At 35.8% G+C, this 26,594-nt stretch overlaps 1 protein-coding gene across 3 annotated transcripts in view; it reads right to left on the bottom strand.

Moving 5' to 3' along the window:
• Positions 1 to 26,594, bottom strand: part of Crbn (cereblon) — a 30,975-nt gene that overhangs the window by 4,031 nt on the left and 350 nt on the right. Inside the window, exons 2-12 of one of the 3 annotated variants that reach the window (XM_023713336.1) lie at positions 21,708 to 21,808; positions 20,890 to 21,092; positions 19,702 to 19,851; positions 15,448 to 15,607; positions 6,896 to 6,958; positions 5,626 to 5,710; positions 5,109 to 5,224; positions 4,514 to 4,578; positions 3,345 to 3,476; positions 1,829 to 1,991; positions 681 to 765 (exon numbers count right to left, since the gene is read on the bottom strand). In XM_023713336.1, the coding sequence (XP_023569104.1) occupies positions 727 to 765; positions 1,829 to 1,991; positions 3,345 to 3,476; positions 4,514 to 4,578; positions 5,109 to 5,224; positions 5,626 to 5,710; positions 6,896 to 6,958; positions 15,448 to 15,607; positions 19,702 to 19,851; positions 20,890 to 21,092; positions 21,708 to 21,808 (1,277 nt within the window). In that variant the 3' untranslated portion in view covers positions 681 to 726. Of the gene's footprint in view, positions 1 to 2; positions 766 to 1,765; positions 1,992 to 3,344; positions 3,477 to 4,513; positions 4,579 to 5,108; positions 5,225 to 5,625; positions 5,711 to 6,895; positions 6,959 to 15,447; positions 15,608 to 19,701; positions 19,852 to 20,889; positions 21,093 to 21,707; positions 21,809 to 26,594 lie in introns of those variants that run through there. The other 2 variants (XM_023713335.1, XM_004629527.2) reach the window with 2 other exon arrangements.

Here is a 26,594-nt window from a genome sequence, read left to right on the forward strand (position 1 = left end):
TATGAATCCCAAATGTAACTTGTGCCTGAAAAAAAAGTTGACAGATTTGCATTAAAATATGAATAACAATATCCTGAGTGGCTGATACTCCTGTCACAAGGTTCTTTACCTATACATGTAAAGCCTGGTGAAGTTACAGGATTAAATTGAGGATTACTCTCTAGATAGTCATTTAAATAAAACTTTTCCTTTGGTTTGGAAAAGTAAATGTGTGCAGGAGTTACTGTTCATAGTATCAGGAGTCATGGTTAGCCAATTTCTTTAAAGTGAACATTAACTACTTTTACTATTTGAAAGTTGTGTTTCAGCTCCTATATTGACCTTTTATACTTGATTTTTCATTTCTGCATAGCCAGTCATAGCATCTTTTTACTTTATGGGCAAATACCCATTTTTGGACCTTGGTAAAACAAGTTTTGAAAACACTTGTTTCTGCTAAAGCCCAACAAAAGTGAGACAGACTTACAAGAAAGAGAGCCTCAGAAACAGCTTCGCACAGGTCAGTAAGTATATCATACAACACTGAACTATTTAGACCCAGTGTCACATAATTGCTATTTTGTACAAGTATGCAGATTTAGCTGTTTTAGAGATCTGCCTTTATCACATTAATAAACAGTATAAAATGTTCTGAAATTGTACTTTTTTGGTTATAAAGGTAGAAGCTGTAATTTTCTCACCTGCATCCTGGTTTAGATTTCAGTGTGTGCAGAGTTTCGCCCTGTGCTACTGAAGAGGACTCCCTGGAATCCATCTGGAGTAAATCTGAGTGTGCAGAGTAGAACAGTCTCAGGCATACTGAATAAGGGAGGGCATAGCTGTTCTTGGGTAGCTTTGAATTCTTCTTACATAAAATTGTAGATGTGAAATTTAACAGCCTGCTTTTGGTCTCATACTACAGACTTGATTAAACATTTTTACCTGATTAATTTGAAGCATGGAAAGCAGTGAATAAATATCAAAACTAAAGTTAATTACACAAATGTAAGAGGGCCCACTTAAGCCATTGAATATATCCCCAAAGATTTAGGTGGTAATGTAGTCTTAGACTCATATCTCAAATATCATTTTTATACCTACATTACTTAAAGACAATGTTTAGTTTTGGTCTTACAGTTTAGATTGTTTTCAGTGTACATTAACCCACAAAATACAGTGTCCCCTTTGTTCTGCATGGAGAGAACATGTTTAGTTTCAAATTATAGTTTTGAAAAACTGCTTTGTGGAACATTGTAACTAGGGTTTAGCTTAACAAATACTTCAAGTACACAAAAACTGGTTTTGGATTCAAACTGCTTATTTTACTCTTTAATATTTTGAAAATTTACAAGTCACTGTCAGAGAAGCTAAAGATAAAAAAACCCAAAGTCCTTTTAAAATAATGTACGCAGTCTTGCCTCTCATGTACTTGTGCTCAGCACCCCAGCTTTTAGAACTTTCACCACTGACAGTACTGTGGTCAATATGTTCTCTCCTAAATAGGATCGGATGATTAATTCATTATGCACTAGGTAGTCACGTCACTTTCAAAGATGTCTCATGTCTTAAAAACAACAGGTTTCCAGACATGGCACATTCCACAGAACCATAGCTCTAAGCTACTCAGGTAGGTGTTTCTTAAACCCAACTTGTAGTCTAGAGTGATTTTTAGCTTCTCTGAAAGGGTACTGGAACTTAAATCCTCAAACACAGTTGGTCTAAGAAACCATAACTGTCCTTGTAAATGTTGCTGATTTATATATGAGGCAGTAATTTCCAAAGCAGATTTCATCAGAGAATTTGTTAGTTTGCTTTACCCTACCATATCCATTTACAAGCAAAGTATTACTTTGTCTGGGCTTAATTCATCATCAGTGTCTGGGATTGTGGGCAACAAAGCAGATCGAGTCAAACCCCAGAATTTTTGAGGTGACATGTCCTTCTTGGTAGCTGTAAATTTCCATCCAATATGGCTTGCACAGATCCTACACTGGGCAACAGTCCAGGCATACCTACAAAATAAAAGATAGTGGATAAGAAAACATTTTTATGGGGCCAGGGAGATAGCTCAGTAGAATAAGCGCTTCCCTGGCAAACGCAAGGGCAAGGGCCTGAGTTCTATCCCTAGTTCCGCCAAAAAAAAGAAAAAAAACAAAAACAAAAAAAAACATGCCTAAATCTATCCTATAAACCTGTTACAAAGAAAAATCTTTCAAATTTTAAGAATTTTAAAAGGATTTAAAATACAAGCACTGGACTAAGATTTAATCTGTACATTTCATGTGCCAACCTTCTTCAAGTAGCCATAAATCTGCTTTACTCTTAAAGCCATGTCTAAATTTTCCCTCTATTGCAAAGAGAAGAGAATCTTGCTACTATATACTTCTTTATACAGTTTATTCTAAGTTTCATTGGCTTTCCCTTTGTTTTCTACTACAATCACCTGTAGAAATATGCACTTAATTTTTATGAATTACATTAGATGAGGTAAGGAGATGTTCCATGTAAGGTTTTAGAACTGCCATAAAATAAGATGATCAGTAAGTATAAATCGGTGATACTTTTGTTCTTAAGGTCAATACATTAAACTGTAATTGCAACGATTAGTTTTTTTCTAGGTATAATATCTCACATTTAGCACTTTAGTATTTACAAATAAATTGTAGTTTTAGTTCAAATACATTACCACAATCCTTGTCAGCAGGTCCTTGGTCTAGTACATGTGTGATCACTAATCCTTACCTAGCGTCTCTTTTTCAAACTACACGGTAACCCAGAATTTGAGACAAAAAGATAAGTCAAGCTCTTTAAGGTAATGAAGCAGAGAGGACTCTTCAAATTCACAAGAGCTGTCCCTAGGGGCATACTGAGAACTACTGGGCTAAAATAGTATGTAAATGAAAATAAACTAAGGCCAGGGAAATGGCTTGGTAGAGTAAGTGCTTGGGGCTGAGTTCAAAACCCCGGTTCCACCAAAAAAAAGAAAAAAGAAAAAAGAAAGAAAGAAAATAAACTTGTTAGTCTGTCAAGTGCTTAAAAAACCTACTCTGCTTGTATTTCCACAGGCTATGATACAAACATAGTTTTAATGAATCATAAAATAGTTGATTTTTAGTGAAGTCACAGAAAATTAAAATAACTAGGTTAACTATAGTAATTTGTGGACAACTATAATTGTTGACCTTTGAGCTCCCTAAACATACTGAAGAGTTAAAAAGTAGGATAGATATTTCTGTCCATGGACTTAAGAGCATTTTAATAAAATTACTCATGCCATACCTATTTTTATTAAAATTGTAGCTAGTTTTTTGTACTTAGTGAAGGTAAAACAGAAACAGAACAAAGCAACACCACTGGTGTATTACCCAGGAAACCAACTGTGCTCTGTAGAAGGCCGGCTTGTCAGATTCAAGTTGCAAGCTTTATATACGGTAAGCGTTTCATGAACATATCCATGAGGGTTCACATAAGCAGCCATTGGCCCACACAAGGATAAACTAAAACAAAGATAAACATAGATGAGCTCAATATGAAGAGGAAAAACAGGTTTTTTCTAAATAGTTAGGTTTTCCCCTAAAGTTAATCAAACAGTGATGTACAAGCTAGACTTAAATCTTTTTAATCTTGTACTTACTTGGTACAAGGTCTTACTACGCAGCTCAGCCTCTCCAGTACGAGGATTACAGGCATGCACCATCACACCCAGTTTTTTGTGGCTGGCGCAGCACACCCAGGTTCTGGGCTGGCACTGCATGCAGTACCAGGGATTGAACCCAGGTCTTTGTGCTTGCCTGGCAGGTGCTTAGACCACCAAGCTATCTGCCCAGCCCCTGGACTTAATCTTTTTGATAAATACCAAAACCTTAGTGTTCAGAATAAAAGGTTGGGCAGACATCCCAGTTTTGTTCAGTTAAATTATGATGACCCAAGGAAAATAGTAATAGCTATAAAACTCTCCTCAAGATTATGTATATTAAGGTCTTGGGGATATAGCACATGGGTATAAGTGCCTGCCTGTCAAACACAAAGTTCCTGAGTTCAATCTTGGGTACAAAAAAAATTTTTTTTTTTTTTTAGGTTTTATATAATAAAAACTTCTTATCTGATCTGAACTCATTGCTTTGTAGACATGTAGACATCAGGTTTTGGTTTTTTTTTTTTATCTTGATGATTTATAATTCTAATGAATTTATCACAGAATAATTCTCAAACAAGATTAGTACATGTTTAGAAGCATGCCCTTCTTTATGCGGCAAAAATGACTGAAGTATGTCTCAAGCATTCACATTAGGCCTTTAAGCACTGAGAACATACTCTAGTACTTCACAGTTTCAGCAAGAATAGAAAAGAAAGGACTGTGTAGTTGTTTACCATCCTCATTAGTTGTATTTTCTTACACATCCATTGTTGCTGTCTATCTTAACTGGAAGAAAGCATTCCCTGAAACTGCTAATTACCTCAATTTACAGAATGCAGGGAAATTACTAAGATAATAGGTGACATATGCAGAAGGATATTAGAAATATAAGCTTACCTGAATATTTCATTTTTGGTTGTTATTTCTGTTTCTTGACATTGTTTACAGCAAAGGGAAGTACACTAAAAATTTTGAGAAATTATCAGTGGCAATGAAATTACATAGCTCATCAAGAAACTTGTAATAGAACAAGAAAACTTTGAATCTGAGATCTGCTAATTATGCACTTATGAAAAAATGATTTTCTAGAATTTTTAAAACAGTGGTATTATGAGGAATGTTTTATAATTTGCACAAGGTTCCAAAAAGGAATTCATATTTGAAGTATATAAAACATCTCAAGTTTCTACAGGCTTGATCCCAGTTGCAATTTTTAAATTTCAAAGCCCGAGTATCTTTTCTAGGCAAGTAGAAGCATTTCAGATTTTGGAGTATCTGCATAAATTTACTGGACTACTCCTGACCCTAGAATGGTGCAAAATGTTTCAGCAATATTCAGTCTGCATTAATATTTTTAATGTAAACCATGACAGGTGAACAATTTTCTCTATGTGACTAGGTAATTGGACTTTACATATAGCTTTATTGATCCCAACAGGGCATTCTAAGTTTTTAGCCTGATGAAACCTGAGTATCACAAAATTTTACTCACTTTATTCATAATGTCTAATTCACAGCGAAGTCGTTGGATAGCACTACCAATTTTAAGTAGTTGAATTCTTAAGACATCATCAATAGGAAGGCAAGCAGCTACTCTGTAAGAAAAATCTTAGAGACATGGTGTAACTTTTAGGTTTTTAACATTTCTGAATCAGATTAACTTACAAACCTGCTGTTCTTTTGAAACAGAATGCTTCTGAAATACACCAGCTATTTTCCTTTTAATTAAAAGGGGGTACCTAGTCCATGTTCAAGTGATTATCTATAACCACTTAAGTGGTTGTAGATACTGTATGTCAAGCCCTGGAGTTAGGGTCATTTATAAAGTTAAAAAATAGGAAAAAGATTGTCTACCATCAGGAAACATTTTTAGACAGCCACCTCTTATGGAAAATTTGCACGAAAGTATTCACAGTATATTTTGTCAACAGCTTAAAGCAAATGAAAAGTAAAGTTCTGAAATTTCTTTTAGCAGCATATCAAGGCCAAAGGAAACTAACTTTTCGTACCTATTGGATTTGAAGGAAGAGAATCATCTTTAAGATTTTCATCCCATTCACGTAGCTGTTTCTTAATTCTATCCATTAAGGTTTCCTTAAAATAGTCATAATAAAATCCTGAATTAATATTGTTAGCTTTTCAGCATTTTTTCAGTGAAACACTAATATACAGGTAACACTTCTAGTCACGGCTGTGTGATGAGATCTCCAACCTGAGGCCAAGCTTCAATGTCTGCTTTCCTCTGCAAAAATAACCAAGGCCCAGTCCTCTGCTAAGCCGAAGTTGTCTTCCCACACTTTCCTCACCCCTAGTCTGTCTATCCCATGGGACACATTTTCATCTGGGAAAGCTGTTCTAGGTTTCTGTGAAGCCAGCCTAGCCTGCCCACCCTTCCTGTCTCGTTCCCTCCCCATGCCTCAATGTATAGTTTATGTGGCATTCATTTACTACTTGTACATTCAACTGGCATTCTACAAAGTACTCTGGTATGGAGCATGGTGTGTATAATGGCTCACAAACTGCTGCAGTTTCCTTTAGATGTGCATATATCTTAAGTTGACAAAACCTACTTCGTTTCCCCAAGACTTCAGATTTGTGGGTGAAGTGATTTACAAAGAAAAATGAGTATTTGTTGAAAACCGACCATATACCACATATATTTACTGCTGCTATCACCATTTTCTACAAACTTAAGAGAATTTGCCTCCAACCCAAAGTGATAGAAAGTGGGCTCTGAACCCAACTTTTGTAACCAAAACCATGTCTTTTTGTGTGGTATTGAGGGTTCAATTCATGTGTGCTAAGCAAGCACTCTTCCTCTGAGCTACATCACCAGCCCTAAACACAAACATTCTTTAAACTAGTCTAGCCGTTTGCCTCTTTGAATGTTTTGTAAAACATGGTAATGATCAATGTTGAATTTTGAGGAACAAAAGCATTCAAGGATGCATTAGTAGACCGATTAGTGATCAGAAGATAAAAGTTAGTATTATTTAGAGAAAATACAAAACATCACTGCATAAGAATTTTCTGTAACTACCACTCAATTCAAAGAGATTTCTGGTGCTTAATATTAAAATATCACATCTTTCCCTTAACTTCAAGGCACTAGAGACTTTAAAAATCTATAAACAAGAAAAAGTAATACCTATGACTCCTGCCTGCTGTTACTTTATAATAAATGGTATTAGTTCTGAAAATGAAGTGAAAGCTCTGTTTTGTTTTTGTTAACTTTAACCACGACATAGCTTTCCGCAGTACCTGAACGTGAGTACTTACAGCATCGTATAATGAATATAGCCAGCGAGGCCACGAAGTCAGATTTGCACAGTGAAACTTTCTCTGAAAGCAGAAAAATAAAGTCATTTGAAAAATTAGAAGATGATATTGGCACCTGTGCTGCCAATGTAAGCACATGAGTTTTATGTTAGGAAGGACAAAGATTTTGTAGAATAAATTCCGTAACAAATGATTAGTCACATTGGATGGTCATGCTTTTATATCCTAATTCCTACTGAAGAAGTTTAAATATAGTCATACAAAATTTGATGAAAAAATATGAGAAATGCATATGTTGTTGCTGCACAAGCATCACAGAAAATGCTTATGCAGACTTAGATGATAGCCTCACAGAAGGTAACCAGACACCTAGGCTACATGATACTCTACTGCTTTAGTCCTGTTAAGTATGGCATTGAAAACTACAGGCAACTGTAGCACAGTGGTGAAATACTTGTGTATTTAAACATAGAAATGGTTCAGTAAAAGTATCTAAATAGATAAAAAAAAAAGTACACCTGGATAGGGCACTCAGCAGGCTCTACAGAGCAACTGTATTCAACATAGGTCAGGGAGAGACTACAGAATGCAAGTGAGGGCCTAGAATCTTGTTCTAAGCTCTTGTAGACTTACACGTAGGCTATGCTGACTTTATATACATTTTTCTTAAGTAATAAGCTCATTGTTTTTCTACTTTATAAACTTAATGTTAAAAAACATTTTAATTTTTGTAAAATAACAGTTTAAAATGCTGCACAGTTGTAAATATTTTTTATGCTCTTATTCTGTAAGCTTTGTTCTACCTACAAACTTTTCTTCTTAAATATTTGTTAAAAATAAGCTACACATCCAGTCCCCAGCACTACAAAAACAGCAGCAGCAAAAACTGAGAAGAAACCTTAGCTTAGGTTTACACCAGCATACTGGGCATACAACGCATGACGCTCTCATGTCATGCAGTCTGACATTACAAAAATTACTAAGCTAACAAATGATGGGAATTGAATGTTTAGCTCCATTTTCTCGCAGGGCTATGAGGCCTAAGAATGAGAATTTTAAGTACAAGATGATTCAGTAAAACAAGGTTAACCTTTAGAAAAAGACCTGTTATGAGCATATTAGTTGCCTTTATCCTAGGCACTGTCTTTGTGATTAAAAATAGTGAAGCTTAAAATTTTAAAAATTTATTAAAGGAAAAAGATACTGGATTGCAATAAAACATGCTAAACTAGGGCTGGCCAAATAAACTCAAGTGGATTAAAGTGCCTGCAACCACGTGCAGGGGCTGGGGGCGAACCCTGCATGCTGCCATGCCAGCCCTGCCCCAGGGGCACACTGAGACAGCAACTGAGACTGGGCAATGCTGACTGGGCTGGGCAATGTTGACTGGGCATGGTTGCACAGGCCTGTAATCCCAGCTCTCAGGAGGCTGTAAAGAGAAGAATCACTACAAGTCCAATCTAGTAGTGAGACCCTTAATACTCCGTAGACCCTTCCCTAAAATACAGAAAAAAAAGCAGCAACATGCTAAAATGAAATATTTTCCTTTCATGATCATTGATTTTTGAGGAAGAGCTGAAAGTTGCATAGTGCTAGATCTGGTGGTAGATGAGGGCAGAGTAATGTTTTTATAAAGCTGACTTTCTGTTGCATGATATGCAATGGCAGCATTCACTGCATTTGTTTCTAATCAGTCCTTGTAAAGATACTTTCAAAAGAGGACTTTTAGAACTGCTTTAGATACTGGCAAGAATGATGGGATAAGTGTTCCTCCCAAAGTAGGGAAAATGATGTATGTCTTTACTAAAAATAATTTTTTATTTAAACATTCTCTATATATTTGAATTACAACTTACATTATTGGTGGTGAAAAATACATTTCAAAATGTCTGTAAAATGTGATGAAATCCCCAAAATACTAAAATGATCACTAAGTCCCATTTCCTGAACACCAGGAAAAGGAGAAAATCAACTACCTAACTCCTGTTAATTTAGGATGTAAATAAAAACATGCCTAAATCTATATAAAAATGTGAAAACAAAATTTCAGTATTTGAAGAGAAGATATAATGGTGATATCAGTCCTCAATGTATATATGCAATGTAATGCCAGTAAGACAGATTTATAAGCATAATTTAAACATTTATTTGGAGAAATAAACGCATAAAACTAAAACATTTTTGAAAACAGCTAATGTTCTATAACAAAAAAAGATGACTAGAAGGAAATACTATACTAGTGCTGTTAACTGAAACAAACTGGACAGCAACAGAATACATGAATGTTACTGGGGAATAGTCTATGTATTGGATCAAACTGCAAAGTACATTAAACCTACAAAATATAAAAATGCTCATATTTTTTCTCAAAAGTAAATTTCACATGGTATAAATGTAGTTTCATTTAAAAACAAAAAAACATGAGACATAAAACTAGGATGGAAAAATAGGCAATTCAAAACAGATCAGAACAAGAAAAGCAAGGAAATACTTAACAAAATAAAAGATCCTATCTTTCATCTGCATGACCAAATGAACAGATATGAAATAGGGAAGTCAGGGGCCGGGGAGATGGCTCAGTGGAATAATCGCTTCCCTGGCAAGCGCAAGGACCTAAGTTCAATCCCTGGTTCCACCAAAAAAAAAAAAAGGAAGTCACATACATGAAGACAACAAAGAGCACCTGATAGTCATGAAATACGCTATGCAACTGTGCACACTATTCACTCCAGTCTACCTAGTTGTGTGACAAAGCTACAATCTAACAACAACAATGCTGCTCTATTTCATTATCATAAATAGGAACTTCAGTTGTCAAACAAAATGTCTTAAGATGGAGTGTTTTTTGGAATGTCTCTCAAGGGAACATAAAAATTTTTTCAAGTATTTTAGAAGCTGTTACATAGCACAGACAGACCTATCCTAAACAGCTTAAAGGGCACAGCTAAAACCAGTGGATCCTTTACTGAGGAAAGAAACTTGCTTAATGTAATCCTTTTCTGAAGCTACCCCAAAATGGCCTGGAAAGGTTTCTTATGACATGCTGAAGTACTGTAATAGTTTAAGCCTGAGTCAGACCATAAAACCTTTAAGGTACTTTGCAATAAACTGTGCCTTAAGAGCAAATGTCTAATGCTGAGAATTACTGTCACAGTCCACTTACAGAATTAAAACACAGTCCTGCCCCCCACCAAATTGCAGTAATTCTGGGTATTTTAAGAGAAGCAATGTCACTTCTTAATGATGTGACAAGAAATTTACTTGTCTTACCCCTGTGCCTCCTACAAAAATTCCATTTTAAGAGTGGCACAGGATGATGGTAAACATCATCTAAAGCTGTTAACTGGGGAGTAGTCAGGATTTACGTACAAGAATTCTTCATTCAACATACTTGAAACAGGTAACTTTTGTCAGGCAGTGCTTTTATGCATTTGTGATGACAGTGAGTAGGACAACTGAAGACTGAAATTATTATTGCCTCATAGGGCTTGGATTTTAGTATAAATCCCTCATTGCTCTTCTGTCAAGCTTTACAATATGCATGGCTAGAAGGCTTCCTCAAACTATGATTTCCCTAGCATGTATCATATATATTTGTATATATGTAAATATAGATTAGATTTATAGATCTGTATCAATATATGTATCTGGGTTTGTCTAACTGCCGTAACTACCGTCTCAAGAGCAGTAAAGAAATAATCATTCAGTTCTAGTTCTCATTACCAGATAGAAATTTAGTAAATGAAAGAAAACAAGCCAATGGGTTCCAATTCTGGGTAACAGATTCATTTTAAGGACTTTTATGCCTAATCTTAGTAGTAAATCCTGTTCTCAAAATGAATACTACTTAAGTATCAGTCAGTGGACACTTTCAAGAGCCTAAATTTTTGGTTTTAAATTTTTCTTCAGGTATAATCATTTTATAAAATAAATGGTGCTGATATTCTTGCAGAATGCCTATAAATTTTTAGAGCTTACCATCAGTGTTACCCAGATAAAGACAGGAGGGGCCAGCGAGATAGCTTAGCAGTCTAAAGCACCTGCTTAGGGAAGCACAGGGGACTGCAGCTTGACCCTGGCACCACATGCCACGCCAGCCTTACCCTCAGGATGGACTGAGCCAGCCAGAAAAAAAAAAAAAAAAGACAGGAGACCTCTGCCAAAAAGCTAAATGGGAGGGGACTCACACATTTCAGGATGTTGAAGACTCAAAATCTGGACAGCTGTTCTAGAAAAGCTAGCTCATCTTTTGTGGTATACTTCTCTTCAGCTTGTATAGTTATATAAAACACATCTCACAAATATGAATGGTGTATCAAGTCTACTTAGTTGATTTGTAAATACAGCTTCTAGAATCTTTCAGGATAACACAGATAAAGAATTTCAGAGGGCTTACTCTAAAAAGGGGACTGAGGTAAGAATAGTTTTGTGCCAAGTTTTTGGGTTTTTTTCCCATAATTTTATTGAGAAACAAATAGCAATGAGACAGTTTCAAATCAAATTGGCATGACAGTTTCAATAATTAACACAGTGCATACTCTCTTCCTAGTGGTTATTTGCTGTACAAGATGCCGACATGATATCCTATTTACAAACACTATTACAACAAATTCCTCTATTCATTAAGAGAATGTAACTATATATCTATCCAAACCACTTTGAATACACAGATACAAAATGTACATTCATCTGTATCCTCTTTTTTGTTTAGTTCCGTCATTTGAATACTATAGGTGTGCTAACTCAGCAAAATATTCTAAAAGAGTCCAGTAGTCCATAATAGTATTGGGTCTTCCTCTTGACTGGCAGTGTTAGAAACTGCTGACCTGAGTCCCCTACAGCTCAACGTAACACCATGGCTTTACCTCTTATGCTTCGTTTTTATACTTTTCTGCTGAATGGTTAAGACCAAGATAAAGCAAGACCTAGCCAACAAGAGTTGTAGCTTTTGGGTCTGATAAGGTCAGTCAAATCCCCTCAGGATTTATGCTGAGATCCTGTACCTCAGATTGTAGATCCTTTGTTAATGTCAGCCATGTGGATGAGTTACAACCATTGCTTGGCCAATGTGTTCTCTGTGAAAGCCTGAGAGAATGTTTTCTCTCCATGTAACTCTACTTAGGCACACTCTACATCATCGATCACTTTCCTCTTTGGCCCCATAATCTCCTTGATCAGAAAATTTGGGACACAACTGAGTTACATGACGTTACAGTACAAGTTCTCATATGTCCTGAGTCTTAATTGACCTTGGAAGGCTAGGGCCAAAATGTTGGCTTTCCTTATGGCCCTCCTTTTTCTCTAATTTTGGTCCATAAACTTAGGTTGTTAACCCTCCGGAAGAGGCGTTTTGTTTTCTTTACAATTGAAATTTATATATAAAGAGTAGTTTTCATTTTTCTTATCCTGATAATAGGTGCCACACCAAATTACATGTTGGTACTATACATTTGTACATTGTTTTGTACTACAAAAATGATTGTTTCACTATGGAAAATATATTTTAATGGGCATTTAATAAACTGGTTCATTTTTACACAACTTATGAACTGTCAGTGATTTCAACAGTGTGGTAAATACAATTAAAAATTTAAAAACATTTGGCCTGTGATAAAGGGAGCACCACAAATGAATGGGGTAAGCATGGACTCTGCAGGAAATAATGAGACAATGAAGAACTAGCTGGAAAAAAGTGGAAGTCACATTATGATAAAATAGGGACTCGAGAATTTTGTGAAATCATTACATACAAGAAAAAAAAACAGGACATTCCTTTCACAGGAAGTGATTTAGAATAAAGAGGCACAAAAATTTTATTTCTTCTAGGATTTCACTAGCAGATGTTAAAAGTGTGTGGAAACACTTGCAGAGTCAATTGAATACATCTCAAGCAAACTATGCTCCTGGATCCTTCAACTTTCCTGATGTAAAAGTATATGGCAATTTAATCAGCTTACATTACTTAGTACCATGCAAGTATCTCTCCTAACATGTACTGTTTCTTTTAATGGTGGAATGTGTAAGTCAAATGCCAGTAAATTCTATGAAGAGGAATGAAACGACTTCCAGATTTTCTCTAAAGAGAAACACTGTTTCATAGTCCAGCTGCAAGTGTAGCATGCAAAGCTCCCACCAGTGGTATCTGCCATCCCTTTTCTCTATACTAGATTCCAGTTTCTTTTACACATGGAAATCTCTCTTTAAAGCAGAAGGGTTTGTAGATCATCTGGGTCTAAAATAGACTAATAATTTCTTTTGACTTAGTGATCTAGATCCCAAATTTTAGTCTGAAACACCTCAAGACTTTAAACACATGAACTCTTCCAACAGTGTGAAAATACACTGTATACAGGATGAAGGCATTTCCATTTCCTAAAATGTTTATGCATCTAATTCATTCTTGACTGCCTTGCTAACTTTTCCAGTGAAAACTAAGTGAGAAATGTTTGACAGTCCAGGATAGAGAAAAAAAGACAACAGCTTTCGGTCACATAATCTCATCACAAACAAATAATGTATATATTCACTTGGTCTTTGGAAGTCTTCCCTTGTTCCTGAGGAGCTAGTGACAACCCCAGTGTAAAACATAAACTCTGAATTCAGTGTGATCATGCTGTGGTGCTTTTACCACAGAATGGGAAGATTTTAATCCCATAAAATTCACACAAAAATTGATTTTCAAGAAGGCTTATTTGCTTAACTGAAGTCCGGGTTTAAGATTATAAGATCCTGAAAACAAGGTGGAATTAGTGGTACAGTGTGTTTGTCAAGTATAAACTACAGTTGTTTTCATCCTATGCTTAGAAGTTTGCAAAGACTAATTCAAGATTTTATTTTGTTGCGGTCTCACTACACTATATATCCGGCCCTAATTTGAGATTTTTAAATCGCTAAAAGTTTTAATAACCCATTCTGGTATGGAAGAACTATATGAATTTAAGACTGTCTAGAAATATCTAATTGAAATAAACACGTTGATATGGAGGTGAGAACGGAGCATCCTGATACAGTTACCTTGCCACATCAACATTATTAAGGTAATACCTGGTGTAAATTCTGAAACCACTCCTTGGAGCCCACCTACTGATGGAGCTCTCCTTGATGTACTTATTTTACAATAATGTTCAAATTCACCATGGGATCCAAACTTCTCTCTATTGTATTGTCAAATAGGGAACAGCTGGGCATGGTGGTACATACCTGTAGTGTCCATACTTGGGAGGTTTAAGCATGGGCCACAAAGTGACTTTAAGACCAGCCTGAACAACACAGTGAAACTGCATTCTCTTGTTCTTGCTCTCTCTTGCATTCTCTCTTGTGCGCTCGTGCTCTTTCGCGCTCTCGCTCTCTCTCTCTCTCTCTCTCTCTCTCTCTCTCTTTCTCACACACACACACACAGACACACACATGTATTTGATTTGTAATAAATTTGGGAAAGTATTTCACAGCTATACAAAAGTTCCCTGCAACTTATGGCAACATCAGATAACTAAGCCTTTAAACAACAGTACCCTCATGGTTGTTGGGGAGTCTCTAAGCACTCTATACCTTGTACTAGAAACTTTTTGGACATACTTATTAAAACACACTATCACATAAGGCTGACCAATGAATTGATCAGGATATCTACAGGTGCTGTCAGTCACAAGCCTGACATCCATCAAAGACTCCATTCTACAAAGAGTTCTCTCCGAAAACTGGAGAAATTAAAAGTGGTAGTGTAATCAAGAGTATTAGCCCTTTTTATGTTACCACCTTACATCAAATTAGGACCTTATGTTCTCTTACATAAAAATTTAAAACTGTCACTACGTGACAAAGGTATGATTACCAAAGGACTGTCATCATTACAATGAAAACTGTTGATGTATTTTTAGAAGATAAATATCAAAAAACTGACTCAGTCTAAATGTAGAAACTAGTAAACCTTTTTTTTAGGCAGAAAGCATTATTAATAACTTTTTTCCCCTTAAAGGCATAATATTACGCATGAATAAAAAGAGGCTTTTGTATTCTTCCTAAAAGAATAATTTTGCCAAAAGGATGCAACTAAGAACTAATGCCCAAATAAGCGATACTTTTAAAGTTCACTGAATTTCAGGTCAACTTTTATGGGTCAACACTATGTTCTGAAACAGACAAAAAAAACTTGTATAAAAAGCCTAGAAGAAGGAAAACATTTTACTTTCCTGCTTCCACTCTGTGCCACCTCAATCTCACCTTCTCCCTTTAAAGTAATACATGTTTATAGCTCAACAGCCAAACATGACCGATCACAATTTATCAGCTTCCTAATTAAAAGTCATAAGCTACTGATACAAGACTGATACATATAAATTAAAAATGCTTTGGAAACACTATCACTAAAAACTATTTTTCATAAATAGCTGCTTCCGAAACTTTTAAAAGCTTCAACTATGATCAAATGCAGCTATAGTACTGTCACAGAAGGTGTCTGGGAATGAATCAAGTGTCTTGTTTGTGATTCTTTAAACAGGAAAAAGCAACCTGTCTTAATTTTTTGGAAGATGCATAAAAAATTAGTTTCTCACCTTCTGGTATTTCTGCCACCATTTACATGAATACTGGTCTTCCCATGAGACAGGTTTTGAAGGAAATATCTGGCATTTATTGAGGGATTCTAACTGAACTGCAGACATAGTTGAAGGCAATACACATTCAGGAAGAATTTGCACTTTAGCTTGCTGGATTCTAAAATAAAGAGAACCAAGCAGGGTGTTCATTTTTAAGATAAACTAACTCAAACTATACGTTTCTACACATTGAAGGTAATTTTTTAATATGACTTTCTATGTTTTCTTTTAAATACTCACCAAATGCTAATGATACAAGAATTTTTCACAGAATGTCATAAATTACACCCAAATTAATACCAATAATAACCTACAGCATGGATCTTCAATCTCGTGAAATTAGAAGGAAAAATCTTTACATTTCAAATAAAGTCATAAATGAAACACAGTTTTTTTTTAATTTTTTGGTCAATCATCATTCAGCTTACTGCTACTTATACTAACACTTGTAATTTTACAGGCTGCTGCGACACCCTGGCCCTCCCGTCTGCTCTATTCCCTATGCCCCCCAAATCTTATATGCATTTTTTCTCATCTATCATCCTATCTTAGGAACAGGTATAGAAAGGAAAATAACAAACCTATTTACATTGGTAGTTAAAGAATAGAGGATTACATGGAGCCTTTATTTCTATGTGTATTACTTTACTCTTAAAATGTTCATTTGTAAGTGATCAAAGTATGCATCACATTTTTCTTAAGAAGTATTTAAGGCCAGCCTAGGCTACAAAGAGAGTTGAAGGCCAGCCAGAACTACAGTGTGAGACCTTGTCTCACCCCCCCAAAAAAAAAATCCCACATAATTGTTTTATGTTAGGGCCAGGGAGATGGCTCAGTAAAATAAGTGCTTCCCTGGCAAGTACAAGGGCCTGAGTTCAATCCCCGGTTCTACAAAAGAAAAAAAAAAAAAAAAAATTGTTTTATGTTGAAGTCAGCATTTCTAAAATGCTGAGATTGTAACTGAAAATGTAAGTAGAAAAGTTGTACCTATGAGGCACTGTCTATCCTGTCACGTAACTTCTGAAATGAAGATTATGACATCCATATGCTAAAACAAAGCACTTTCCAAGTAACAAAAATCAAATATACTTGAAGTCTTTGCTTCATTTTTATTTATGTTTAAAACCCTAATGCAGTGTTTCATAACAACCATTCTTTTTTTTCATAATAACCATTCTTGATCCACAAAAAGTTATAAATGAAATTCTGATATTCTTACTTACTCGTTAATTGAAATAACTAAGTGCCAAAATATCTAGCTTAACTTACTATTAGACACCTGCTCTACCAACTTCATTTTCTTTCTGGCATGCTCATTAAAACACTCAGAAAATGTATGGGTCTAGGACTTCAGAAAATAATTTTTAAATATTTACTATGCTCAAACCATGGCCAAATGTTTATATATTACGTTCTTGTATCAGTAAATACAAGACAATTCCATTTTTACATACCTGATGTATGGGCTCAAATAGTTTCATAATTATATTTTTAAGGTAAAAATTTATATAATCTTTTAGAACTTTTAGAAATCTGATTCATAAGGTTATTAGTAACTGAATTAAGAATTAGTTTTTACCAAGCCATTAGAAGACTTTCTTTATAATAAGATAAAAGCATACATGTTATGGAAACAGTGGCTTAGAAATCATGGTATAAATTCATTTACCATTGGAACTCCCTGGCAAGACTAAATCATGTCCATTTTCCCTGTTAAAGAGGCTCTTGAATACACACAGGTCTAGTTCTTTCCTGAGCAGTTGAGTTTTGTTTCTAACCCAGCTGCTTAGAGAAGAACTAGAAATAAACTGGTTTTGTTTCTTCCCAATCTGTTCATGGCACTTTTTTGAGTATAGCAACATAATCTATATAAATGTTAGAAAAACAAAATGAAATAGGAATATAAAAATAAAACTGTCTCAATAAACATTAAATATTTCAAATTAGTACACAGAACTCTAATAGTACAGAAAGAAATTGTACAAATATGGAAGGAGTCAGCACTGCACACACCTTGGGATGGCTTTGGAAAATCTAAAGAGAAACAGAAGGCACCAAAATGTAGGTAATGAAAATGGAAGCACAAAAAAATCTACAACCATTTCCAGTGTGTAAATCTGCTTCAAAAACCTTGAAATTAGTGAATGTGCATTTATACATTTTCAGTTAAAATGACATGTTTACAGCATATATATATATATGCATTTGTATGTGTGGATATACATATAAATTTTTAATTATCTAAATTATGACAAGAGGGTTCTCTCAGAATTCCAGGAGGATGTTAATCCCCTCTTCCCCTGTAGCTAAGAAACAAGAATTGTTGAAGTGAATTACAGTAACTCAATTTTCTTATTTTAAAAGAAAGTCCATGCATGCAGAAAATGATAAATTTTTAGGAAGGCTACCAGTTATGAGTATAGTTTTATATAAGAAACATGATTTAGAAAAAAAAAAAAAACACAAATGGATCTTAGGTAGTACTTCACTGGACTAGATTAGCTCTACAGTTTCTTGGATTTTATTTATTTATTTTTTGTGGAACCGGGGCTTTAACTCAGGCCCTTGCACTTGCCAGAGAAGCGCTTATTCCACTGAGCCATTTCCCCAGCCCTTGGATTTTATTGTTTTAAATAAAGGTGGTTACAGGACTGGGGGATAGTGCAGCCAAAGAAATCTCACTGCACAGAAACCTTTTAAATTGAAACACATTTTCCAGGAGGCCTTCATATAATCTACAAATTACTAGAGATTCTGGCTCTTAAGAGTTTGGCATTAATCTTCACTAGAGTCAAACTATATTCCTTGACCTGTTTTTAGAGTTAGTGATCTGCTGCCCTCTTGTGTTCAAAAGAGTTTTTCCACAAGTATCAGAAGAGAGCACGGTTTGAGAAATGTTTTCAGAAGTTAGTTTCACTTGTTTCTCAGTGTTTGCAAAAATAACGAAAACTGTCTAGGTCCATGGATATCAAATACTTTTAAAATGGCATTGTAAGCAAAATCCAAAGTTATAAAACAACTAATTATCATGATGCAGAGCCTTTGGAGATCTTTCTTTCATATAGTCATGTGATATTACAGTCCTAAACATAGAACGTAAATAAGTCTTAGTTACTGTTCTTAAACAGGTCCTCTGTGGAAAGAGGCAGACATACAACCCTTCAAGGACTTGTGAGAGAGTTTGAATGTTCTGGAAAGTACTAGGGAACAACGAAATCCCTGAGTTCAACCCCCATCCCATATTCCTCTATCCAATCTTAAGTCCACCTGACTCATCTACAGTTAGTTTCATGATTCAATAACTGTTATGCTACTATGTGAATGAGCTGATTCTTTTAAAAATTTTAACACAAACCCCAAAACCTTTTTGTATTCTGAAGACTGTGTGTAACAGACGTCTGATGAAATTTTCACCCAATTTACTAGTAGGGCTGGGATTCAAGAATATCTACAAAACTTCAAAAGTTATCTGTATATGCCACAGAAGACAAACACCCCATAAAAAGAACATCCTGTAGTCAAAATAAATGCTTTGCTTCATTCATTTGCTATAAAGATGAGCTGGAGTTTTAAAAAATGTGGTATTCCTTGATTTTAGGGAAAAAACCATATGAGCTGAGTCAAAATGAGTGACCTAAAAGTAATATACTCAGATAGCCTACAATTTGTAAGGTGTAGAAACAAAAATTTCGATCACATGTTAGTTTCACCTCTGGGTGATACAAAGTTTACTCTGCAAGAGAGGCAGTACAGGTACAGCTCAAATGAAGTAGTTGAAAGATGTAAACTAGCATGACTGTCAATATCAAACCTATCCTTGGGAGCACAAAGTATGCTCACAATCCTCTGGCGTCACTTCCCTTTTCTGCTGGCATGGGAGATCTTTCATCCCAAAAAAACACATGCTCCAAATGACTTTGGCTTTACATTAGTGTTCTCAAACCTGGAAATCATCCAGATCTACAGCTTCACCCTAGGCTAAACCACCCTCTAGGGGATGGGACGTAATACTGGATCTCAAGCTTCTGGAATTTTAAAACTTTTCCAGGTAATTTCGAAGCACACAAAGATTAGAAACCACTAGATTATACCTTGTAAGAGAAGGAAAACTCCTAGAAAAAAAGTTAGAAAATATGAAGGGTCAGAAAAACTACAAGAAAAAACATTTCACTATAAGATGTTCAGAACACTTTAAGACATGGTATTTCTTACCCATCTGACTGTGTTCTTAGCTCAAGGACTTTGAACCTCTGTCTTCCAATGGCTTTTACTTTCACTATTTCAATTCCAAAGTCTTGCTCTTCTCTGTAGGCATATATCTCTGCTGTTGTTCCAAACTGTGCTTCCCTTTCCTGTATATTACTTGCAGGGTAAATTTTAAAAGGAAAAAAAAAATTTGAGCATTTTAAAACACACTGATGACAAAAGCAATACACATTGTAAAACAACACATAGCAATCAAGTCACACAGCAAAGCTAGTATAATTTTTTAAAATAACGTGGAGAATATACAAGGACGCTTTAAGATGTAAGATGTATAGTTAGAACACCTAGGGAAGGAACTCTTTCTCACTGATATCTCAGACAAAAAGCCCTTTAACATATTGTCCAAACCAAACATTCTTCCACTTTGTTAAGCCATCATCTCTGCTGTTAACCAGCAGTTCTGCACTGGGTGGGTACATCCTGCATTTGTTTCCTGCCGCCACAGAATTCCTTCATGTGCTACCAGACATTAAGTTCAGCTTCCATTTACACAGGTTTGTATTGGTAAAATTTAAGAATTTGCAGAAAAGGAAATGAGAATTCACAGTTTTAGAAAATCTTTTATGACACAAAAGCCCCAGTTCTGTTTAAGGTCAATTCTTGAAACTACAAATCTAGAAATGTTTTTTATTAAGTTTTACAAGTAAAAAAGTCCGTAAGAGAGCCGGCCAGATAGCTCAGTGGACTAAAGCACCTGCTTAGGCACAGTGCAGTGGCCAGGGTTTTATCCCGGCATATGTGCTAGTCCTGCCTCCCCCAGCCAGCTGAGAAAGCCATTGAGACTGGGCAGAGTGGCGTGTGCCTGTAATCCCAGCGCTTGGGAGGCTGAAAAACAAGAAGGATCACTATAAGTCCAGTCTGTAGTGAGACTCTGTAGACCCTGTACTAAATATATTTTTAAAAAATAACAGTCCATAAGAATCAGGAGTCGAAACTGTGAGGATGAAGTCTGGCTTTCGTGGTAATGAACATACATTCCAATTTGTACTTGCAAATCTTTCCCCCAACAAAATTCTTAACTCCACACTCTCAGCATGGCTGTCCTGACTGTAAATTATGTTCCCATTTAGCTTCAACAGTGATCTCTCCCACAACTCATAGGACAGCAAATGCATTCAGCAAACAGTATTTTACCTGTATGCAAGAACAGCAAAAGTTCTATCTTTTTGAATTAAATTCCGCACCATACTGACTTCTTGAGGGCTAAAAAGCCGCAGAGGTAGAGTTTGCCCAGGAATCAGGATCATCATCACCTGGGGCAGAACTGGAATCACCTGACAGCTGTCATCATCGTGCAGGGTCCTACCATGGAACTCTTCCATGTCCGCACCCAGGTACTACCCAAGAACACAGACACAGTGTCATGGCTGAGATAGCAAAATAAAATCAGTGAACTAATCAAATCAGAGTCAAAGAAATACTGACAGTACAAATATTTATTTATCAAAAAAACTTGGTATATAAGCAGCCTACATAAAAATCTAATTTTTTAGCTAATATTTACTGTTAGAAGTAGAATTTTGCAATCTTTTAGGGAAAATGCTCACCTATACACAAATTCAAAAAACTTTTGTAAATCATTATGTCTTATTTTGACTGAGATAAGAAGTATCTCTATGTCCAAATATCAAAAATGAGAAGTATAAAAGGTTAACATGTTCAATAACACCCCAGAACTTAGTAGTACAGAGAATGCATACTTAATAGCTCAATTACTAACAAAACTATAAAGGAGAAAACTCCTAAAAGAATTTTTATAGAGTATTAAGCTTTGTAAAAATTAAGATTTTATATCTACTGGAAAACAGTAGTATTAAGTTACTAAGAAAAAACTGTTTATCTACTAGAATATAGTCCATGTTCTTATTGACAATTTTTAACATGAGATAAATCCAAAATAACTTAAATCAGTCTACTTTTTTAAAAGAAACTTTGACATATCTATTACATACTGTATGTGAGGTTGGCAGACTCGTGTCAAAATTTATGTTTGGTTTTTTGAGTTCTTTGCTATCCTGGTCTTCAACTTCCATTTCATCATCTTCACTCTCTGCTGCAGGAGTAGAATATTATTTTTTTTTTAAAAAAGTGAGAGATCTATAAAAATGTCTAATCTATGTCCCCTCTGAATTGCATCATTCCTTAAGAATCAGTGTTTCTGTAAACATCACATATATTTGGTTATCTTCACAGTACTGAGAAGTAACAGCTAGAGGGCTAGATTTCATTTTTTAAAAAAATCAACTTTATAGAAAGTTTAAGAGTTACAGAAATGTAGGAAAGATAGCACAGTTATTCCTATATATGCTACTTCCATTTACCTCTATAACGTATTTTTCACAAATAAGGAAACCAGTGCTGGGAAATTACTGTCTGCTGAATTCATTTTATTTCTGTTAGTTTTTAGCTAATCTTTTCTGTTAGAGGATCCTCTCCAGAATGGATTATATTTAGTTGTCATGGTCCTTTATCCTCTTCTGGGCAGATGGGATTTCTCAGACAATGGTTTTGAAGGCCTTTTAGAGTACTAGTGAGGTATTTATAGTCCCCTCAAGCATTTGACTGAGGTAATTCTCCTAGTTAGGCTAAGGTTATATATTTTGAGGAGGAAGAGGACAGAAGTGAAGTGCCATTCCCATCACAAATCAAGAGTACATCCTATCAACCTGACTTAATCAACCACTAATTTTAACTTGAATCATTTGGCTGAGGTAATGTTTGTCAAGTTATCTAATGTAAACTTACTTTTCTCTTCCTTTCAGTGTACTTTATGAAAGCAAATCACTTAAATGCCATCTACACTTAAGGGCAATGTAGGGAAAATATCTGCATAAATTCTTTGAAATTCCGTATGAGAAATTTTTCTCTTCTCTCTTGTGAGCAGTTAATTTTGATTCCCCAAACAATGTATTTCACCTACCCAACCCAAACTTCCTTATCTGAAAAATGACAGGCTTGAATAAGACAATATCTGAAGTTCTTTCACACTCTTTTAAGTGGTTCCCACAGGAGAAGAAAATGAAATAAATGAGCAAAAAAAAAAAAAAAAAAAAAAAAAAAAAAAAAAAAAAAGTGTCATTACAACCCAGCAGAAAGAATTTCATACTATTTTTCCAGGACACCACTTCTCTGGCTGTCACTATGCTTAATTATGAAATGTTTGCATTTATTTTCATAGAAATTGTGCTTTACAATTTTATATTTAAAAAGAGTTGACATGAAGCATTAAACATTTTTAAGGAAATTCTTAGAACATTTTCTCCACAGGTTAAGATTATGAAAACTACTCTGATCTACTTTATTTTTTTAAATAATTTTATTGAAAACAAATAGCAATGAGACAGTTTCAAAACTGATTAATAGGAGTTTCAGTAATACACTGCATATTGTTGTCTTTTTAGTGGTTATTCATAGTACAAGAAAGATACAGACATGATAGCCTATCCACAAACACTATTAGAACAAACCTCTTTATTCATTCATTGAATTAAGAGAAAGTATATATCTATCCTATTTTTTTTTTTTTTTTTTTCAGAACCGGGGATTGAACTCAGGTCCTTGTGCTTGCCAGGGAAGCACTTATTCCACTGAGCCAACTCCCCAGCCCCTCTATCCTATTTTGAATATACTGATACAAAATGGTCCTTCATTTGTATCCCCTTTTTTTGTTTAGTTTTGTCAGAGAAGAGTATTCCATTGTCATTTAAATAATGTAGGTGTGTGAATTCAGCAAAATAATCCAATATAGTCCAGCAGTCCATAATAGCAGTGGGTTTTCATAGGACTGGCAATGTCAGAAGTTGTTGACTGGAGCCTTTTACAGCTCAGCATATTAATACTGCTTTACTTTTTATACCTCATTTTCATACTTTTCTGTTGGATGGTTAAGATCAAGATAAAGCAAGACCTATAAAACAAGAAATGTAACTTTTTGTATCTGACAAGGTCAGTCAAATCCCCTCAGGATTTACTCTGAAAGATCCTTTGTCATTGTCAGCCATGTGGATGAGTCACGGCCATTTGCTCTCTGTGAAAGCCTCAGAGAATATTTTCTCTCCATGTGACTCTCCTTAGGCACATTCTACATCATCGATCACTTTCCTCTGTAGCCCTATAATCTCCTTGATCAGAAAATTTGGGACACAACTGAGTGAAAAGATGTTACAGTACAGGTTCTCCTATGTCCTGAGTCCTCACTGACCTTGAGAGGCTAGGGCCAAAATGTTGGCTGTCCTTACAGCCCTTCTTTTTCTCTAATTTTTGGTCTGCAAACTTAGGTTGTTAACTCTCCAGAAGAGAAGCTTATTATTATTACCTTACAACATAAGCAGTTGAGTTTTTTGTTGTTGTTGGGGTTTTTCTGTTTGTTTTGAGGAACTGGGGATTGAACTCAGGCCCTTATGCTTGCCAGGCAAGCGCTCATTCTATTGAGCCATCTCCCCGGCCCCATCTACTTTGAAACCTAATGTCTAAAGACAGGGATAAGAGTCAGAAGGGTAATCTGTCATTCTCATGTCAGCTATGGGTAATTTTGTATCCTTGACCAGTGATTCTGAGCCAGAGGTGATTTTGCCTCTCGGAGGATATTTAGAAATGTTTGAAGATATTTTATTTGTAATAAGCAGGATAATGCTACTTTAGAGTAGATGTCAAGGGATGTTGCTAAACAAGAAAGAATTCTCCTGTGTGACTTGTTGCAAGAAAGGCCGGCTTACACTAATTGTAAAAACTTACTGAATCTCAATTCTCCAACCTCCTTGTTCATGTATTTTTAAATTCCTCAAATAAATTTCCAAATACATAAACTGTCATTACAAAGCAGTTATGTTTTTCCTTTGTGCAATTATTTACATCAAACCATCTTGTTACATTCCTGACAGAAAATACAAATGTTTTACTATATAGCAGGTGCCTAAGACTTTCTATTTCTTTTGAATTCCTAGATATAAGACTTTATCAAGGAGAACATAATTATCTTCATTTAGATGCAGTCTAACACTTCATACATCTTTCCCTAAGAATAGAAGTTTCACCAAGTGGTAACAGAAAAATCTAAATTGATGAGAAAAAATATATGAATCTAATTTTTTAAATTTGTAACTTGGAAAGCACAGCTTTAGAGCTGGGCATGGGGAAAGGCCTAATTTATTTTTCTAGTTCAGAAAGTTTAAAAGATCAACTATTGCATCCCAAAGGCTAGAATATTTTTTAAAACTTTAAGTCTTGCAATCCACTCTAAAGAATTTCATTATATGTTGCATCCTTTCTCATAAATATGGCTAAAACCCACTTCCCTCAGCTGTGTTAATGTGTCAGTGTTTCATTTCACCTGAATAGGTTCTTTGCTTCTCAAATAATTTCCTTAGCACTTAAATGCTCTTCAACTCATAGCACATGGGTTTACCAGTGATCCAATAATTCTCTACAAATAAAATTCATACATAATTTGGGGGAAGTATATACATCTACAACACCTTTGGGCCCTCTGATTTTTTTTTTTTTTAGAAAAAAAATATGCTGACTTTTCAGAGCTACCGGGGTGAGGCCTGATGACTCATCTCATGCAGGAGCATTATGTGAATGCCAACTGAACATCAGTATCCTCCTCATCTCACCATTCTCCCTCAAACCCTGGATTTGGCACACACAGAGTGAGGCTGATGCCTCTGACAAAACAGCTCAGCTCTTCTATTGAGGACTGACACACTTACCTTTATGACCTCTCAGCTATGATAGCTTCAGGAACAACCAGAGTGACTCTGATCATGGTTTATTTTTACAGAAAAGGTGCCTCATACACAGTGTACATGCCCTCTGTCTCTTCCTCCTTCAACCCATGATACTCCCAGGGGACAAATACTCCAAAATTAATATTAGTAATGTTCCTTTAGGCAACAACATAAAATTTGAAAATGTTTCTCAGTAACCTTTAGGAAAAGCAGCTAATCTCACAGCAAGAGAAGAAAGTTGCCCAGCAATTTAGACCCAACCTACCTAAGTTGTACAACTGTATCTAGGTATATTTATGGATGTCTCCACACGTACCTCCTAAGGCTTTTCCCAATCCCAGACCCCTGAACCATACCCTTCTCCAAAGACGCACAACAGTGTTCATTTCTCTGGCCCCAAGTTAACTGTCTCTTGCTAGCTACTCCTCTCAACAGCCTCACTTAGATTGTGACCCTAAATATCGGACTGCACATCATACCGTTTTCCATTTCTGTACCAACTAACACAGTTCCTGGGATAATAATTAAGGGATTCACATAATAGTTTCTTTGACAGATGTACCTCTTGGAAAACATGTCTATAGCATTCTATATTTAGCTTGCACAATTATTCCATGCCTAGATATGGCTGAGGTCTAAATTCACCCAAAGCATAGAGGAAATACAACTTCACTTTATACTCTCTCCTCACTAGTCTTTGAAAAGAAGCGTATTCCTGCATGCCTGAGAAAGAGACACCCAACGCTGCCTTCCCAGAGAAGCGGTTAAGAGACACAGCTGCACTGACCGACCGACCCGCGCTGGAGCCCTGACTCTGCAGCTGAGTGACCTTGGGCCAGTCGCTGAACTAATCTGCCTGTGCCTTTCCCGCCTGCAAACAGAGCCACAGAGTGCTGGGGAGGTGTACACGCAGGAATCCACTCAGGAACAGCATTTAAGGAAGGGCGCTCGGCGGGCTTAAGTACCCAGTACCCAGTAGCTGTCACCCTTAGTAACAAAGACAGATGTCCGGGAAAAGGAACGCCTGCAAGCCTCACCCATCCCCCGCGCTCGCCGCGTCCAGCGCACAGACTAGGAGCCAGGCGGAGGACCCCGGGGAGGACGCGGGGG

This window comes from Octodon degus, unplaced genomic scaffold (genome assembly GCF_000260255.1).
Source record: "Octodon degus isolate 3935 unplaced genomic scaffold, OctDeg1.0 scaffold00030, whole genome shotgun sequence".
Taxonomy (NCBI): Eukaryota; Metazoa; Chordata; class Mammalia; order Rodentia; family Octodontidae; genus Octodon; species Octodon degus.